Source organism: Mustela putorius, unplaced genomic scaffold (assembly GCF_011764305.1).
Source record: "Mustela putorius furo isolate JIRA1106 unplaced genomic scaffold, ASM1176430v1.1 tig00003834_pilon_pilon_pilon, whole genome shotgun sequence".
Classification (NCBI taxonomy): Eukaryota; Metazoa; Chordata; class Mammalia; order Carnivora; family Mustelidae; genus Mustela; species Mustela putorius.
In genome coordinates this window covers 111,033,946-111,053,735 of record NW_025421987.1, presented here as the reverse complement: position 1 = coordinate 111,053,735, position 19,790 = coordinate 111,033,946, and the positions used below count along the sequence as shown (strand labels likewise).

Here is a 19,790-nt window from a genome sequence, read left to right as displayed (position 1 = left end):
GTGTATGTGTTTTGGCTGAATGAATTAAATATCTACTGAACCTTATCCTTTGGCAAATATCCTGGTTCTCTTTGCCCAGCCCTCCTCTTTTGAGAGTGACTTAATCTGCCTAGCCTCACTTGGATGTGTCCAGCAGTAAAGCAGTCTATGTGGTGCGGGTCTCAGGATAATTCGCAGAGTACCTCTTGTAGGGCCCGGCGCATCAGCCTCTTTCATTTCCTTAAAGGAAGATGGAAAACAATTTTGTTCTGTTCTTGCCTGGTTCTTTCCCTTTGCTCTGTTTTTCTGGATTATCCAAGAGATATTAATATTTGCTCTGACAGAGAGAAACCGCTAACAGGGAGACAGTGAGAGGAACATCCGCTATTTGTTGTAACCGCAGACAAGCCCACTTCATGTAAACTCTTCTGTTGTTTGGCGTGAGGCTCAGCTGAGGCGTGACGAATGGGCTTTGGTCGTCTTCGTCCACCCTGTCCTTCTGCTGCTAGAATGCAAGGGTTCTGCTGCTTCCAGTTTGGTTTGAAGCCTGCATATTTGATATTTTCTTCTCCAGTTTTTGGCTTTATGGGAAGAACAGTAAAATGGGGGGTGTCGTCCTGCCTGATTGTCCTGTTGCTGTTTCTACCCAACAGATTGTCCCACAACTTCATTGCTCAGAACAGTGGCATTTTGCCCAGGACTGTGGGTCAGGAACCTAGGAGAAGGCTCAGGTGGGTGGTTCTCCCTGGCAGGGTCTATGCAGTTGCAGTCCAGTGTCAGCTGGGGCTCTGTTCATCTGAAGGCTTGGCTGGACAGGACATCTGAGGAAGCCCACTACAAGGTCTGGGAGCTCAGCCAGGGTCCTCAAGCAGAGTGCTGAATCTGAGCTTTCTGGCACGATGTCTCCGGCCCTCTGACCTCTCTATGGTGTCTGGCCCCCGCACTGTGAGCATCCCAGCATGACCCTATGGAAGCATCATGCGTGGCTTTTTCTCTCTAAGCCTTGGGAGTCCCATACCAGCACTTTTGTCACATTCTGTGGTCCAAGCAGGTCATGAGGTCACCCTCATTCAAGAGGAGGGGACAGAGATTCCATCCCTTGATGGGGAGCATTGCCAAAGAATCTTGAGCGACATTATTTTTTTCTTTTAAAGGTTTTATTTATTTATTTGGCAGAGAGAGACACAGTGAGAGAGGGAACACAAGCAGGGGAAGCGGGAGAGGGAGAAGCAGGCTCCCCCCTCCCCCAAACCCCGCAACAGGGAGCCCCACACAGGGCTTGATCCCAGGACACTGGGATCACCATCTGAGCCAAAGGCAGATGCCTAACGACTGAGCCACCCAGGTGCCCTGTGAGCTGCATTTAAAACTGCCATGCACATGGTGGTAGGGTACAGATAGGGACTCATTGTGAGGCCTGCAGGACATCCGTGTGCATTTACTTGGTAAACAACCACATTTCATAATGCCTGTTGAGTTGCTTTAATGGTTAACCAGCTAGCCAAGCAAGGACTTTAGTTAGCATTCTCTGTGACCCTTAAGCCAGCCAACAACAATAAAAGCAAAAGGGAACAGTTTTGTTTGTTTGTTTAAGCAATGCTGTGGGTCTTGTTCTAGGGAATTCTTTGCCACTGTGTCCATTTCTTAAAAATTGTGTTTAAGAGAAAATGATGCCATGGCTTCAGGTCCTATTAGGAACATTAGGGGAGCCTAAAGCTGAAAGTGCAGTGGCTAGGCTTTGTAAATTCGGGGGTGGGGAGGGAGGTTCTGAAGCTTCTTGGGCAGCTCTGGACATGCTGTTTCTTTCCTCGTCCCCAGTTTTGCTTGCATCCCCACTGGGGAAATAGACTCTTGGTAACGCATGCACTTGCTAGAAATTGGATCTGCTCCCCGAGCTGGAAGCAAACCACACTTTAATGTTATAAAACTTCGGGTCAAAAATGGATAGGGGAACTTGTTTTGGAGTCAACAGATGCTTACCAACTAGCACGTGATGGTGGCAAGCGTGGGCTTTGGGGTTCAGGAGGGCTGGATTTGAATTCTGCCTCTGCCTCTTCATAAGCTGAACCGTCTTGGCAAGGTTTTTTATTTTTGTTTTGTCTTGTTTTGTTTGGTTTGGTTTGGTTTTGCTCTTCTGGGTTTGATTTTCTCTCTGAAATGGGAAGGCAGGGCTTTCAGGGCTATTAAGGATGAAACAAGGGATGTTTATAAAGTGCCCAGGACGGTCCCTAGCACATAATGTTCAACTGTTGGTCCTTTCTACCTTTTGTCATTTATTGAGTAAGGGCACCTATATAAAAGACATTATTTATTGAAAGCTTACTACACATTCAGTGTTGTGGCAAGTGCTTTATATAGTTTACCCTGGTCTCACAGCAGCTCCTGAGGACATTGATGAGAAGCAGAGGAGCTGAAAGGTTGAGTCCCTTCTCCCAGGTCAGCAGGTTGGGGAGCCAAGATGTAAATCCAGGAGTCTGAGGCTGGAGGTCATGGCCTTAAGTAGTCTGGGATATGTGTTCTGGATGCCTACTCTGAGGTCCCCACCAAGACTGTGGGGGAAAGAATGCTGGTGTAGGATTTAGGAGACAAGGTGTTCAACCTCTGTTCTGATTCTCACCGGGTATACATCCTTGGGAGGGGAATTTACTTCCTCAGCTTTCAGTTACCTCATCTGTGAAATGGGAGCATCTGAGCCAAATGATCGGCCAAGTCCTGAGATCTTGACTTTAGCTATATGCAGAATGAATTATGAATCCTCCTTAGTCTTGATAATAGGGGTAATATGGAAGCTCTTTGGTCAACCTGTGCTGCTGGAAACTTAAAATTTTATTTTTCCTGAAGCACTAGTTGCACAGTGGTAAGGAAAAGCCCCTGAGAAAGTCATCTGCCCTCTTCCTTCCCATCCCCCTGTTTTATTCCTAGAAACAACCACATTTAATGCTTTTAGCTATTTCTTCTGGTGGATTCTTCCGTGTCTCTAAAGTGATAGCAGTGAATTTTGACTTTGGCTCTTTTGCAGCCTGTGCCTTCCTTTCTTTCCATTCTGATGAGCTGCAGGCAGGAGAAAGGTTATCCGAAGGAGGTAGGACAGCCAGCTTGCCTGGAATGCTGTGGTGGGTGGAATCATGCTTCTAGTAGAGGCTGCCCAACCTGCTCTCTTGAGCTTTCCAAGGTTACCTGAATTTACCATATTGCCCTGATTCTAAAACTCGTGTGAACTATAAAATGGACCTTGTATTGCATTCCAGCTTGGGTGTTGGTCAGAACACTACCCCTGAGAAACCTGCATATCAATAGTATAATCCATCCAAAATGTGATATATGCAAATTTTTGGAAAAAAGTGGGTCTCGAAGTTGAGCAAATGTGTTAAGCCTTTGGTTGTAAGCACGGAAATAGTTCACTTGTGGTTGAACTCAGAAAAATGCCATGGTTTCAGCAGTTCTGCCTCCTCTTACACAAAGAATCCTGTGGGTTTAAAAAAACCTATATCTGGCCATGAATAAAAAAGCAGTGGGGTCTGTCAGTCTTTCTAGGGGTGTGTGTGTGTGTGTGTGTGTGTGTGTGTGTGTGTGAGAGAGAGAGAAAGAGAGAGAGAGAGAGAGAGAATGAGAGTGAGTGAGTGTGAAAAATGTAGGGTTGTTATGTAACTTTAGTCTTTCCTCTAGGACTATCTAGGACTGACCCTTGTACCCCAAGATTTGAAGGGCCATGGGTTTTTTCCTTTGTGGTGCTTTGGACCTTGGGCTATTTAAATGTTCTGTTTTACAGTTGGTTAAATTCCATTCTCGTGGCTCGGGCACATGGAACATCAACAAAAAAAGATGAATTGAAAGTGAGTCTTTTCCAAAAGGACATTCTACAAAGTAACTGGCTCATATTATTCAAAAATATCAAGGCCATGAAAGACAAAAAAAGACTGAAGGACTGTTCCAGATTAAAGGAGACTAGAGAAACACGGCAGCTGAATGCAAGCTGGCAAGCCTGGATTGGATCCTCAAAGATTGTTCTCCTTTACTATAAAAGACAATAGTGAGACAGTTGATGCAATTTGAATAAAGTCAGAGACTAGTTTAATTGGTTGTGTTAACGTTCTGTGTAACTATCCGTGTTAACATTCAGATTTTGATCATTGTCCTCTAGTTATGTAAGAGAGTGTCTTTATCTTTAGGAGCTATGTACTGAGCTGTGTCAGGGTTAAGGGACATCATGTCTGCATCTTACCCAACCTTTTTTCCAAGTCTGAAATTATTTTAAATTAAAAATTTGAAAGGAGGATGCTTTTCCTCATTCCCAGTTTTGCCAGCCAGTTGCCTTCCTCAGTTTCCAAATGGCGGGACCTCCCTCGCTGATGGGATCTTTCACCTTGGCCAGAGCTTCAAGGGAAGCCGCGTGATCTGGGCTGGCGGGACAGCTCTGGTGGGTGGTGATGTCCTGTGAGAGGTGTTGGGTATCACCTGTGTGTTTGGAAACATTCTAGAGTCACATCAGAACTCTCGAACAGCCTTTCTGTATAGGAGGAACTTGGTTTTCTTTGGGCCCAAAGAAAGTTCTGAGACCTCTGTTAACCTCAGAAGAGGAGTACTTGTAGCAGGAAACCATACTGACCACCATCTTTTAGTACTTTCCTTTTTCCCCTCTGGGTGGATAATTGAGAACCGGGGCAAGTGGTGTGGTGCTGTGAAAAGAGGAAACAGCACCTGGCTTTGTCTCTGAGGCAGTCAAGCTGCACAGGACTTGCCCCAGGGTCTGGAGCTGGGCAGTGCCCAAGCTGGGTTTAGAACCCCCTACACTATGTATGGCCCACAGCCACTCAGCTTTAGTAGAAGGGAGGATATTCTGAAAGGTTGAAGGAATCTTTCATGGAACTCAAGGGAGGGAGGCACCATAGAGCCTTAAGCATAGGGAGCCCAAACATGCCAGTTGGCCGGACCTGTCAGTTTATGCCTCTTGTTCCAGCCTAGTTATTAATAGTGTTCCATCTCATGGTCAGAACTGCCTTGGTTTGACCAATAATTTATTTGGCCATGTAATTGCAGGATTAGAGCATGGGACCCAGCTAATCTCCCACAAGCCTTCCTCTGCCACCACCTCTGTTTTCTAGTTGGCCTTGGCTCACTGTCTGCCCTCTCTTTGTCTTTCTCCTCTGGCTTCCTCTGTTCCCTGAGAGAGGGTTTTTTTTTTTTTTTTTTAATATATTTTATTTATTTATTTGACAGACAGAGATCACAAGTAGGCAGAGAGGCAGGCAGAGAGAGAGGGGGAAGCAGGCTCCCTGCTGAGCAGAGAGCCAATGCGGGACTCGATCCCAGGACCCTGGGACCATGACCTGAGCCGAAGGCAGAGGCTTAACCCACTGAGCCACCCAGGTGCCCCAAAGAGAGAGGGTCTTGTAGCAGAAATCTGATGGCAAGGTTTTGCTTGATGAAGAGGAGACAGTGCGGGGGGACAGTCCCTGTGGAAGGAACTGGTGGGTTTGGCAGACCTCGCAGGAGGTCTCTGTGACTGAAGTCAGAGGCTGAGATGAAAAAAGAAAAGGAGTCAGAAGGGAGAGGGTTAGGCACCTGGCTCCCAGCAATGACTGGCTTCTTCCAGCTGGAAGGCCCAACGCTTGTCTCCCCCCCACCCCACCCTCATTCTTTTCCATGTATGTCGTCCTTCCTTTGGAGCTGTTCTAACCAGGTTCTCCTAGTTGGATGACACTTGCTGATGTGGAATTGAGCCTGCATGGTGATGGGGGATGTCTCAGGGCGGGTCTGGAGCCAGCTCCCTGCTACTCCGCTGCTGTCCCCACCTCCCCTCTCTACTTCTGCTTCCTCCTGGCTCCTGCGCACTCAAACCTTGGCTGGCTGGGTGGTCTTGGTAGGCCCGGGCTCTATCCTGGAGGCTTCTTTCCTGTTCTGCCTCTGCTGCAAAATTCCTGAAGGCGAAATGAAATCGTCCTGCCCCCCTCTTCTCACAGGGCTATGAAAGTCACTCCCTCCACAGGAGCTGGAACTGAGGAAAGGCGAACTGGGCCGCTGGAGGGCCCGAGGAGCGTGGCGTGACCTCGGAGTGGAAAAGTGGACTGAAATGCAGGGTCAGGAGCTAGCTTTGTGCCGTCCTGGGTAGCAACCATGAGCCACCATGTGGCTCATTAAGTTATAATTTAAACATTACAGTGTAATTAAAAATCTGGGTAGTTGCTCTAGCCACCTTGCACGGTTTCATTTAGCCACATGTGGCCAGTGGCTTCTGTGTTGGACAGACAGATATAGAACATTTCCATTCTTGCAGAGAGTTCTGTCAGACAGCCCTGGAGAGCTCTTACAGCTTTTCACCCTAGCGCTATGTCAAGTGTTTTCTTGAAAAACCACTATATCAAGTGTTTTCTTTGTGTGTTTTACTAGCTGCTACAAGTGCTTTTAAGAGATTGGAGGGGTGAAAGGAAAATGCGGTCTATAGCAAACTTAAAAACATTCCAGTCACCTTATAACTGGTCAGTAAGTCAGACAGTTTCCAGTGGTGCCTTTTGTCATGGAATTCTAGAACATTCATGCAAACGGAGACTTTACATGTCTAACTTAAGTTATTCTTCTGCCATTATCATAATTTTTGTCATATCCCAGTTCTGTATGTACTGTTTATTCCATATTTCCCTTTAAATCAACTCATTTTTATTTCACCTTGTTTGAAATGGAGACTTCATGACTGTAAGTGGAAAGCCATCAAAAGGAAATGTGTTTTTTTTAAAGTGAGCTTTTTGTTTTATTACATTTTAAAATTTTAATTCCAGTGTAGTTAACATAGTGTTAATTTCAGGTGTACAATATAGTGATTCAGCAGTTCTATACATTTCTCAGTGCTTATGATAAATGTACTTTTTAAAAAAAGATTTTATTTGACCAAGAGAGGGACAGTGAGAGAGGGAACACAAGCAGTGGAATGGGGGAGGGAGAAGCAGGCTTCCCACTGAGCTAGTGCTTGGTGCAGGACTCGATCCCAGGACCCTGGGATCATGACCTGAGCTGAATGCAGAGGCTTAATCCACTGAGCGACTCAGGTGCCCCTATAAGTGTACTCTTAAAGCAAGCTTTTTTATTGAATAATTTTACATGTATGTACAAATGCCCAACTCGTAAGGACATAGCATGGTGATTTGCAAATCAGTGCTGTTTCAATTCTAGAGGATTTATTATTTTGCTTATCAAATTCTAGCAGATCCTTTTCTCTGTGGAAGGCTCTGAGCTAGACTAGCTACCCCTTTCTTAACCCACTGAGCCACCCAGGCGCCCTAGCTACCCCTTTCTTAAGAAGGAGATTAGTGGGGCGCCTGGGTGGCTCAGTGGGTTAAAGCCTCTGCCTTTGGCTCAGGTCATGATCCCAGGGTCCTGGGATCGAGCCCCACATCGGGCTCTCTGTTCAGCAGGGAGCCTGCTTTTTTCCCCTCTCTCTCTGCCTGCCTCTCTGCCTACTTGTGATCTCTGTCTGTCAAATAAATAAATAAAATCTTTAAAAAAAAAAGAAGGAGATTAGCAAATATAAAGATGTGGGAAGGTGCCATAGAGACATAGTAGCACCCAACAGGGCCTTCTTGGACCAAACAGATGGATTTAAGAAAGACCTGAAAAGGAACAACAGTTTCACTGTTACTGAAAATACACTGGTGTTTCTAATTTGCAAGAGGTCTTTGCAGGGCAAGCCCAGGGGGAAGAGTGTGGCTTAGTCTACACAGCAGACTGGTGCTTTTGGCCTTAGGGTTCCCTTTACATTCTTGTAATCCAATCACCAAGGATTCCAGAGAGCTCTGGATTTTTGGGTAATGTCTATATTTGCTGTGTTAGAAAAATTAAAGACTTGTTTTATAGTCTTATAAACTTGTCTTAATTCATTAAAAATGATGCTAACAGACTTATTACATATTGATACATATTTGATTGGAAATAACTGTTTTTCCCAAATAGAAATTCATAAAAGGAAAGTAATCACTTGATAGTTTTTAGTTTGTTTTGTTTTTATAAGTATCTTCCAAGTTTGGCTTAATAGAAGAGCTGAGTTCTCTGCTACTGCATTCTGTCTCTCACAATGACATATACTGAGTAGTCTCTGGAAAACTCCACTGAACACTTATAGGAGAATGAAGGCAAAAAGGCAAATAAGTAAACTTGATAATGAAAATTATTTTGACCTTGATAATGAAAATGGTTTTGACCCAGTAAAGGCCTCAGGGACCCCCATCAGTGTTTCCTGGACCACTCTTTGGGAACCACAAGTGAAGTGAACCACGTCAGATGAAAAGACTCAAGTGTGTGCTTCTGTCTGAAGCCTGACATGCACTGGTGTGTGATCTGAGACACCTGCAGCCTGGGGACTATCATTCTTGCTAAGCCCATCTTACAGAGTCATTGTGAAGCTCAGTTAATGCCTGTGGTATCTTTCTACAAGCAGCAGTGTATTTATAAATGGCATTATTAAGGATCTTTTGAAGCATGGCAGCATCTGTAATTAGTAGGACAGAGTTTTTGTTTTGTTTTGTTTTGTTTTTGACAGAAGTAAGATTTATTGGTAGGCATAAATAGGGAGGGGGCAGTTGTGAGGTTCTCCTGAGAGCAGAGCCTGCCATTTGTCCAAGGGGCCATGATTAGGGACTTTTTTTTGACTCCACAGCTATCTGGGATGAGTGATTTTTTTCATCCAACATGTCTTTAATTTCATCCGCATTGTACATGGTAAGCCCCACTTCTTTGAAATGTGGATCTCCTCGTGGCCAGGGAACTTGGCCCTGCATAGAGCCTCAATCACATGCTCTTTGTTCTGTGGCTTGGTCCGGAGGGACATGATGATGACTTGGCCGATGCACCCTGGGGCTTTCCAAGGGCACCCTGCATCCCTGCCTGGAGCCTAGATTGGAGATAGCATGAGATCAGACATCATTGTCCACTAGAAAGGGCTGTCTCCAAGGTCCCTTAGGGCAACCCATACAGTCACCAGGCTGCACACACTACCAAGAAGGCTACTGTTGGCAGCCATTGCACACTGGGTCCCCACAGGGAAAGAATAAGATGGTTATTTTAAAAAACTGATGTCCTGTCTTCATGCTACTTGGTTCTAGAGACACCTTTGTGAAGGGGAAGGGCTGTCATTCTCAGCTTACAGGCACCATAACTGAGGCTTAGATGAGGGGACTGGCCAGAGAATAGAGGTTCATCCCCAGTGTGGTGACGCTGTTTCCAGTGCATTGGCGCTGGCTATTTTGCTTTAGCCAGAGTGCTTACCTGATACGGGGTGTATTTCTGACACACTGACACATTCAGACAGGGTTCTGTGCCGCCCTCAGCAGTCCTTGCTTGAATAAATTACCCTCAGTCTGAGTCACCTAATGGAAATGACACAGTTTTCAGATTTGAAGAAGTGAGGGATCCAAGCAGAGGGAGCCCTCCTAGAACTTCCTTGCCTGCCAGTCTAAAAAATTAGCTGGTAAATAGCCCCGGATGGTAAATGACTTGTTTTTCTTGACCGGGGAAAGGTTTGCTCATTTTCGGGAGATAAGTTTTTACGGAAGTGCATGGATCATTTACTGTAGGGAAAACAGTCAGTTCTCTCTCCTCCCGGGGTGTTTCTGGAAGCAACCCTTCACTCTTGTCTTGGGAAACACATTTTTCTATAATTGTAGGAGTTAGGAGAACCACGGTCCAGTCTTTCCTTGAACTAGGAACTAAGGCAAAAAGCACAAGTTCAGTTGCGGCAAGCTGTCTTTAAAGTTACAGCCAACTGGCATTATTATTATTTTTTAAAAATGTATATTATTTTTATTTATCTAAAGCCAATTCTTTTTTTTTTTAAGATTTTATTTATTTATTTGACAGGCAGAGATCACAAGTAGGCAGAGAGTTAGGCAGAGAGAGAGAGGAGGAAGCAGGCTCCCCACTGAGCAGAGAAGCCCCATGCAGGGACCCGATCCCAGGACCCTGGAATCATGACCTGAGCCAAAGGCAGAGGCTTAACCCACTGAGCCACCCACGTGCCCCGCCAACTGGCATTATGATGGATTTAAAGAAATGCTTTAAACAGGTTAGGTTGAATTAAAGTTCCAGATTCTGCTCCATAGAAGCATGGCTTTGCTGTCAGGAGAAAGAACCTTCAGTAGTTAACCATATTACCGTGCTTTGCCATGGTATGGACTATAGATTGGCCCATCCTTCCCTGTCTACTTTGATGACTACCTTAAGGCATCTTTCTCAATCTTTCTTTTCTTTTTTTTTTTTTTTTTAAGGTTTCATGGTATTGCAAATGACAAATCTATTTTCATCTAGCTTGAACAAAATATGAAACGGTGGTGACAGCTGGGTGTGTGTGTGCTGTGTTGGCCCTGGGGAAGGTGTTGTATAGGGTTAGACTGTGAAGCATTGCTGCGTCCGGAAGCTCAAGTGTTGCTGGGACTTCCTTCTCTCAGAGTCTCTTCTCACGGTGCCAAGATGGCTGCCATCTGCTCCACACTTTCATTCCATTCTCGCAGCCATCTCAAGGGAAAACAGTTCCTCTCACAGTTTCAGAGAAGTCCCAGGCTGAAGTCTCATTGGTTCTGATGGGTCACATGCTCTTCCTCCACAAACACCGAGAGGAGTATCTGAATCTGATTGGCCAGGCCTGGGTCACATGACCACTTCCAAGACCTGGGTGAGGTCCAAGAAAATCAGGGCTGTTAACATTGGGCGGGCAGGAGAGATTTTGGTTTTGGGCCCTCACGCTCCAATATTTGTGGAGAGTTGTTACTCAAATGGCTATGATTCTCTGTGGAATGGTAAAAGAACTGGGTCTGCTTTATCTTCTCAAGGAGAAGGCTGGCTTTGTGTTCAGCTTTTAATGCGTCTTGGATGAATAGGCTTGTTGGGGGTTGGACGCGAGCCAGTCGTGCGTCACCGTCCCCACCAACACAGCCTCATTGATAGGAACGATGGTGTCAGAGCAAGTCTCTTGGGTGCGATACCCTTTGGCCACACACTTACCCAGGCTGGTGGTCCCTGAACCTGTTGACCGGAATCACCTCAGGAACCGTGTTCGCCCTTTGGTAAAACCCAGCTCTGATCCCCTCCTGCCTCTGCTTAAAAATTCACCGTGGAATTTTACCACAATTTTTTAAAAAGGGGGAAACAAAGCAACAACAACAAAGAACCCTGCGTTAGTGTCCCATCCTTCTACCCTACTCCTATTTTTTTCCTCCTTTAGAGGCAGTGTAAGAGATAAGCTTAATGTACTTTTGCTGATTAGTAGTAACTTCCAGGGCTCTAAATAGTGGGCTCCGTGCTGCAGCTTGTTGATTTGTCAGTTTTAGTTACCATCTGCGGGCGTCCGACTTGGAAGATGAGATTTTAATCTCTTTCCTCCCTCTGTCCCCCCACACACTCCCCTTTCCAAACACTTCCTTTCCTCCCAACAGAGCCATGGTGTAGTCGGTATATGGCATTCACGTGATCCTGATCGCGGCTGTGGAAGTGCTTCACACTGGAGCCGTCCAGAAAACTACCATTCCTTTCCTTTGTGTGGTAGAACGCATTCTTTGGTCATTTCTGACAGGGGCATGGGAGGTCAATTGAGACTTATGTTTAAATAAAATCAATCCACCGTGTCTCCCACTGTGCGTGGGATAAAGTTCCAATGCCTTACCCTGCACACGTGCCTCCCTTTCTTCCATCCCCCGCCTGCCCCCCGCCCCCGCCTGCTGTTTCTTGCTCATGCTCCTCCCTCTGCTGCTAATGCCCTTGCAGCTCTGTCTGGGGGAAATGTGCAAATCCCCTTTCTTGGCCGCGTGCTTAGATGACGCTTTGGGTGGTCTTCACGGTTGTGTGTGTGTTGCACACGCAGTGTGTATACTGAGGTCTTGGTATTTTTTCATGTGACATTACACTTTACTGCTTGAGTTTAAATCTTGGTTCTGCCATTTCCTAACTCTGTGGCCTCAGGCAAGCTACCTTTGTGCCTCAGTTCTCCTCTTTGTAAAATGCAAAGTACAGCAATAGCGCTGCCTGCTAAGGTTGTTAGCGATTGCACAAATTGATGGAATGGAAGCATTTATAATAGTGTCTGCCACATACTAAATTGCCATCTGCCCTCTACTTCCCTCTCCCTCACAAAGACAGACTTGGGTGGGTTCTAGTCACCAGGGCCCAGAATAGCTCTTGGCAAATTAAGTCTCCAGGGGCTGGGCTGGGCACCTAAATGAGTGATGCGGCCCGGTGTGATTCAGGCACAGGGGTGCTGGGGACTGGAAGGGGCAATCTCTTTCTGAGGGGCATCTCCTACTCCACTTCCAGGCGGGTGTCAGGTAGGAATGAGGGCCCCGGGTTGTCAGATTATCAGATTCTTTTCCTTTACGAGAAGTTTTGAGAATCCACTTCTTTTTTTAATGGGTTTTTCTGGCATTCAGTACACACAGTATAGACCGAAGGCACTAAGCCTACTGGCCCACAGGTTGCTGGTCTGCGGCCCAATTCTCATTTTGCAAAATAGGTCCAGAGAGACAATGTGATCTGCCTTGGTTCACACACCAACTGATTGGGCACTCTGTTATCTCATTTGTCTGGTTGGGGACTGGAGGTGGGAGGTGTGGGAGGAGGATGGCTAGTGCTGGCACTGCCTCCCACGGTGGGGACTTGGGATCAGTCATGCGTGCCAGCGCATTTGCAAAGTCTCTGCCTACACTGCGTAACAGGTTGCACCTTCCATTCTTGTCAGCCCCACCTGCCTCAGAGAGATCTCCCTGGTGTTTTTTTTAAATGGGATGTGGGTCCCTTTTTATGCCAGGTGTTGGTAGGGGGAGGATTGGGTGCATTTACCGAGCATCTGCTGGGTGTCCAGGAACTGGTGGTAGTTTTACATTTGCATTCTCCTTTATTCCTTCTAACTGCCCTCCCTATGAGATGCAAAGTAGCTATTTAACTGGCAATAAAAATGATTAATAAAGAAGTTAGCTGATTAGAGCCTCACAAAGGTTTGGATGGGATTGGATTTATCATATATATATATATATGAATATATATATATATTCATTCATTCCCAGGCTTCAGACAATGTGCTACCTCCTACATATTGGCAGTTAACTCTGAAAGAAGCTTGGTGGGGCTTTGCGAGTCCCTGGATGGCCTTATGCACTGGTGCGTCTTTCTCTGGAGGACAAAGCTCGTGATGTTCATCTTTAGAAGCTGTAGCAGGTGGCTGTGGGCCTGGCTAGATAGAAGAGAAGCCAGAGAAGATGATGAAGATGACGACAATACAGGCCTGGGGGAAGGGACCAAAGCCAGTGTCAGCAGTGGGCTGGGGCTCAGGACCTGAGAAACTGACGTCCAAGGCAAAGGCGGTATCATCATATGTTGGGGGCTTGGCATCCTTTTCAAAACCATCTAGCAAGCCCTGGCACCATATGATAGAGGGGAATGAAATAGAAGTGAGGAGAGCCTCCTTCACTCCTGTGAGCCATCCCATTGGCCCAGGAGGCCCCCACTATCCGATGTTTAGAGATTTTAGATGGTTACTTGGGAAATGGGCCCTTTGCTGCTGGTGGAGCTCATGCGGGCACTATCAGCAGGGTGGCTGTTTGGTCTTGGGACAGCCCCACAGCTAGTGTTCATGTTTTGTTCCTTCTCAGAGTATCCATTTCCCCTTTTAAATGCAAGCCTCTCCCTCTGCCACCAACCCCCCCCCCCCCCCACCACCAAACATGCAAATGCTGAAGGGAAAGGAGTAGAGGGGTGGAAGCTCTGGGAAGTACTGATCCAACCCTTCAGCAGGTCTTCCTAGACATTGAGCTAAAGTCCCTTTAAAAAAAAAAAATTATTTATTTGACAGACAGAGATCACAAGTAGGCAGAGAGGCAGGCAGAGAGAGAGAGGAAGGGAAGCAGGCTGCCCGCCGAGCAGAGAGCCCAATGCCGGGCACTATCCCAGGGCCCTGGGGTCATGACCTGAGCCGAAGGCAGAGGCCTTAACCCGCTGAGCCACCCAGGTGCCCCTAAAGTCCTTCTTTATAATTGTATTTCCTCCTTGTAAAGTCCGTGGATCTGGGTTTGTTGACTTTCACAGCATGGTTAAGCTTGGAACGGCCCACCTGCCTGTTCCTCCCTTCCAGACTCTTACTGGGGGCCCAGGTTGCTCTAGCTGTCTCCAGGGTGGGTGGCCACCCTTATCTCTGCCATTCTTCACATTCCAGACTTCCAGCTTCTTTAAGGTTTTTTTTTTTTGGAAACCCCAAGCCTCTCCTTCTCTACTCTCTGCTGAATATGGCTCTTTGGCTAGGGGCTGGGTGTTTCCTCTCCCTCCCCCCAAGAGACCATTTGCACTTCTGGCTTCTGTGTAGATGTTACCCCTCTGGATGTTTTTTGCAAGTCTCTCTCTTGCCGCTCCCTCACGCCTTACCTGGCCTGATGAGGTTTTCCGCCGCTGGGTTCCGCAGCACCAGTTTTACCTTTCTCATCCTGGCACAAACTTTTCTGGAATGGGCTATAATGCCTGCCTCACCCACCAGACTGGAAGAGCCCTGGAGACAGGCACCAAACCCAAGGCCCAGCACAGGGTCTGGCATGTGGGAAGTTTCCACTCAGTGTTTAATGTGGACTAAATCATATGATTAAGGACCCCCTGGGAGTATAGGGAATGGGGCCATCATTATGGACTGAAGCTGCCAGGGGTGTCTTCCTCTGAGGACCCAGATGGAGCTTTTAAATCAAAACCTAAGGGATGCCTGGGTGGCTCAGTCGGTTAAGCATCTGCCTTCAGCTCAGGTCATGATCCCTGGGTCTTGGGATTGAGCCCCACTTTGGGCTCCTTGCTCAGTGGGGAGTCTGCTTCTCCCTCTCCCTCTGCCCCTCCCCTGCTTGTGTGCATGTGCTCTCTGTCAAATAAATTTAAAAAATCTTAAAACCCTTTCTTAGTAGTCACTAGTCACACTTATTTTTAAAATCTAAATAGATTTATTTAAAATTAAACAAATTAGAAACACATTTCCTCAGTGCCAGCCAGTTTTAAGTCCTCAATAGCCAGATGTGGCCAGTGCCTACTGTACTGGGCAGTGCAAGTGATAGAACATTCCCAGTATCTCAGAATGTTTCAGATGGTGCTGCTCTAGACACTGTCTTGTAGAAGTCTTAATTTCAGGGCCTGAAGGTTGTGTGCAGGCCCCCCTTGGTGCTTTTGGTTAGGGGAAGTAGATTTTCGTGGATTCCTTCTGATGTGTGAACTGTGTCCTCATTTTCTCCTCGGTGCAGGATGCTCGTCAGAAGTTCCGTTCTGTTCTGGTGGAAGCAACGGTGAAACTCGACGAGCTGGTGAAGAAAATCGGCAAAGCTGTGGAGGACTCGAAACCCTACTGGGAGGCACGGAGAGTGGCGAGGCAGGTGAGGTACCCTGCAGATCGTCTGCCCTTCCTGCTGCCCCAAACCAGGTCTGGGGTGCATCTTCTGACTTCCGTGTCCACCGCCAGAGGGTAGAAGCGTGAGCCCCTGGGATGCGGATGCAGAAGGACCGTGACTTTGTAACCATCTGCATATGAAGACAGCCTTTATTTTCCCCTCCCCCCATAAGCTGCTCCATTCCAGCTCTTGATGCTGTTAATAGAGTGTGGGCGGTGGCATTTGGAGGACCCTGTGAGTGGGTGCCGAGTTGGTGCCCAGATCCAGTCCCCAGGCAGCTGGGCCGTCTTGTGCGGTGTGGGACCTAGTTCTGGCTTCCCAGTGTATCTTCCTTCTCACTACTGATGTGGTACCGTGTTGTGCTTATGTCCCTCCCAGCCTCTGATAGCAAGGTCCCATGAACAGGGGGAGGAAAAGACCCCCACCCCCACAACTTAACATCCAGCAGGCCTCGGGGCTGGGGACTTTCGCATACCTTTGCCCACCCTAGCCTCCTAGTCCTGCGTCTCTTTAGTGTGACTCCCCACCTCAAGCAGACCTGAGCAAGGGGTCCAGAGTATGGGTTCTGTCCCTGGTGTGTGTTTGTGTTGGAAGCTGTGGTCTCTACTGGTATAAAAGTGTGAGTGACAGGTGTTTGAGCACCTGCTGTTCACAGGCAGGTGGTTGGGTGTTGAATGGGAGATCACGGGAGGGTGAACGCTTGGGCGGTGAAGCCCCAGAAATTGAGGAATGTGTTCAGGTCAGACCCATCGAGGGTCAGGGCCAGGAGTTGGGCATTCTTCCCCTTTGCCCTGTCTCCATGCACCTCTCTAGTTTCTCATCCTGGGATTCCCCTTGATGCTTTTGGTGGTTCTGGTGAGGTCCTAGGTATGTTTTTGGGTTTCACACTGTGAGCCCTGACTGAGATTTCTGTTCGGAACCTGCCGGATATGTTGCCTTATTCCTAGACAGAATGGCTGCCTGAACCCTGCCTCTTTCCCTGGCCAGCTGAGCGGGGTTGTACCACATCAAAGTGCCAATTATTCATTGGTCTGCAACCAGCTCTGAGCAGCCACCCCCACTTTCTACCTTCTCTGGGCCCCGCCCAGGCCTCTGGCTTTCCAGGGAGATGGAAAGGTGCTGGCCGGTCCCCAGAAGCTCCAGAACCCCAAGGTGCTGTCTATCAAAAATGCCTGTGGCCCACTAGCCTTTCAGGCACACCCCAAGTTGGGGATGTGTTGTTCGCCTTACTCCCCTACCCCTCGCCGCCATGTGGCCCAGAGTAGAAGTATTCTTGAAGTAAAATTGCAGAATGAAGGGTTTGGGTTGGGTTTGAGGAGAAATTTTGAAAATTTAATGTAAGCATTGATGAATACTGAGCAGGTTATAAACTCTCTTTTCCTGAAAGTCTTTAACACTTGAATTTATTGCCCTCTGCCTTTTTGGAGCCCACAGATATTTGTTAAAACCATCCACATGCTCAGGTCTCGGGATGATTAAGAGTGGATTATTAAAGCAAGCCTTCCCTTGGAGTTGTGGTAGACATTTTCCCACCTGGTCCCCGGAGCTTAGGTTTCAGCACAAACCTGGCTAAAGGATCTCTGCATTCAGGGGCCGGTGGAGGTTGACCCATCAGGTCACCAGCCCCAGCTGGTGGGACGTGTCCACCTTTGGCTGTACTCCTGTCACATGCGCTCTTAACTCAGAATCTTTGAACTTTCTGGTCCCTCTGCTTGTCCCTGTCTTAACCCTTGAACCTGTGTGGTCTACTCTCTTTGTCTTCAGGTTTCTGCTCCAGTGTCACTGTATCAGCAAGGCCTTCCTGGGCTACCATTGACATAACTGCCACTTGCCATCTTTAGCACCCCAGTCCCTCATTCCTTGATTGGCCATTTCTCCATAGCACTCTCTCCAGCTGACTTGTTATTGTTTACTTGTTTATAGTAGCGCAGCTCTGGGAGGAATACCCGCACAGATGCGTGGATGATGAGTTGGCAGGCCACCAGAAGAGCCTGTGCTCCTCCTGGCCTGCCTCTGGTGTTCTGAGCGTTTCCTCCATTGTCCCTTGACTCCCAGCTTACCTGCATGTGGCTGTGTGACCAGAGGGGTAGGAACACGGGTGGCAAATCCAGCTTTGTCTGGGTGGGGTTCCTTTAAATCTTATATGCTGGGTTGTCTGTGACACATATGGGATAGATTTCACACCACTCTCTTCTGTTCTGTACCCAAATCCTCTTTGATGGGGAAAGAGGTGGGAGGGAGCTGGCTTGGCAGGGTCCTGCTGCTGGGCGTCTGCGAACTGTGGCATTACTCCTTCCTCTCGTCCCTTCTTGTGGCTGGTGAGGACAATGATCGTGACAGTCGTGGAGTTCTGTGGGTGAGCCACTGAGTCATCAGGTCTCTGGAGATTATACCCAGACCCTGGGGATGACTGACTCACTCTCAGCTAGCAGAGGCCAAGATGACTGTTAAGGGAACCGCTGCCTTCTTGCAGGTGGGGCAGGAAGAAGAAGGGCGGGGAAGGCCCAGAGTGACCCCTGCCCCTCAACCCCAAGGGACCTTGTTGGTCTGTAGCCGAGGAACTGGAAGGACGCTCAAAGGCTAAGGCTGGGTGCGGATGTCCCATTTTGTCTGTGCACACGGCGGGCTGTTTGGGCTTGGGCCAGGTGGCGAGTCTGTTTGTGCACCCGCATCCTCTGACCTTCCTGATGGTGAAGGGGGTGGGGCACCCCTCCAGCGGCTGCCAAGTGGGCCTTCCTGTTTTCTTCCTCTCTTTTATTCCCACCCCCTTCCTGTCTGTATTTACGGACCCTCTGGCTCTGTACAGCAGGGATGGTCTCTGAGAGCTGGCCTGCTGAGCATCTGCTCCACGTGTGTATCATGCACGGAACCTGCACTCCCAGAGCCCCTGCACCCTTGTCTGTGCGACGGGGATGGTTTATGGGAGCAGCCCTGGCTCTCTCGTGATATTGCCTTTGGATTTAACTGAGGTATAATGTGTGTTTGACCACAGACTCCCTGCATAAGCTTAGGTTTCAGCTCTGAAAAAACCTTTGTCATAGAAAATTTTGAAAAGAAACGAAATGAAGAAAATAAGTTCCTGTTGTCTTCTGTTAGTATTTGATGTTTATCTCCTATTGTTATTATTATTTTTTTTAAATAAGAGCTCATCCCGTAGTGGTGGTTTTATATTGTCTGAATGCCAGTGTCCATCCATCCAGAGTCCCAGTGGAGAGGGGGACTTAAAGAGCTTGGTTTTCCAGGAGATTACGAAGGTTTATAATTGTTGGGCCAATAGAACTTCTATTTGCTTATCAAAATTTCACTAACTTTATTATTCCTGGTGTCATGTCAGATCAGGAATGAGTCAGATCCAGTCCTGTGAGGGTGAAAATGCAGCCCAAATTCTCCCAAGAGGAGGTAGAATCCAGCCCCCACAACGGCCAGCTGGGGTGGGGACAGGGAACTGGCTTTGATGGGTTTGAGGGTTTTTGTCCTTGAGCTGGCACTTGTTTGTAAGGCTCTGTCAGCCCATGTGGCCTTCAGTGTGTGGCGGGGGATATTCTGGCAAGGGGGTGGAGCTGTGTGACTCAGTAAAGCCTGAACAGCCAGAGTGTTTCTTGGTTGCTTTGCTCCCTGGGCTCTAACTTGTCTAGCAATGACCCTGAGCCTGTCATTTTTAGCGCTGCCACTCTCCATGCTTAGTATTACTATTTTTTAAAGAGGTGTGGAAACTGTACAGAACATACATTTTGCCATCTGAGCCATTTGCAAATGTGGAATCCCGCAGTATCAAGTACATTCATGTCATGGGCCCATCGCCACTGCCTTCCATCTCCAGAACTTTCTCGTCTTCCCAAACTGCAGCTCCATACTTACGAGATGTCCATGCCCCATTCCCTCCAATTCCTGTCCTTGACAACCATGGTTCTACTTTCTGTCCCTGTGAATAAGTACCCCATGGAAATGGAATCAGGCAGTATCTGTCCTTCTGTGACTCGCTTATTTCTCTTTGCCTAACATCTCCTGGGTTCGTCCATGTTGAAGCATGTGTTAAAATTTCATTCCTTTTTAAGAGGACCCACCACATTTTGTTCGTTCATCCATTGATGAACATTTGGGCAACTCTCGTTGGTTTTACATGGTTGCAGTGTGTCAGAGGACTTTGCAAGTCTGAAGAGTGACAGAAATGCAAAATAGGGTTACTCCGTGCTAGATGTTGCCTGTTTTGTGTTTATGGGGCTATGTAAGTCTGTGCCCCACATGTAAGCTCCTTCAGGGAAGTAAGGTGAGTGGGAAGGCATTTGAAACTTGTGGAGTGACTTAGCTGTAGGACAACTGGCAAAGCCTGGCCTCTGAGCCAGGGGCTATTGGCTCTGAATCCTAACTGAGATTATTTTTTTGGACACCAGAGGGGAGGAGCACTTCCTGGCTCTTTTTTTTTTTTTTTTTTTT

At 47.6% G+C, this 19,790-nt stretch overlaps 1 protein-coding gene and 1 non-coding gene across 2 annotated transcripts in view; one reads left to right on the top strand and one right to left on the bottom strand.

Moving 5' to 3' along the window:
* The window catches only part of SH3BP5 (SH3 domain binding protein 5), a 72,936-nt gene that overhangs the window by 10,834 nt on the left and 42,312 nt on the right, over positions 1–19,790 (top strand). The window contains exon 3 of the mRNA XM_004773570.3: positions 15,213–15,341. Coding sequence (XP_004773627.1) covers positions 15,213–15,341 — 129 coding nt within the window. The remainder of the gene's footprint in view (positions 1–15,212; positions 15,342–19,790) is intronic.
* Positions 8,905–9,041, bottom strand: LOC123394634. The gene has a single exon (XR_006609386.1). It is a non-coding gene; the product is annotated as a small nucleolar RNA SNORA70 (small nucleolar RNA).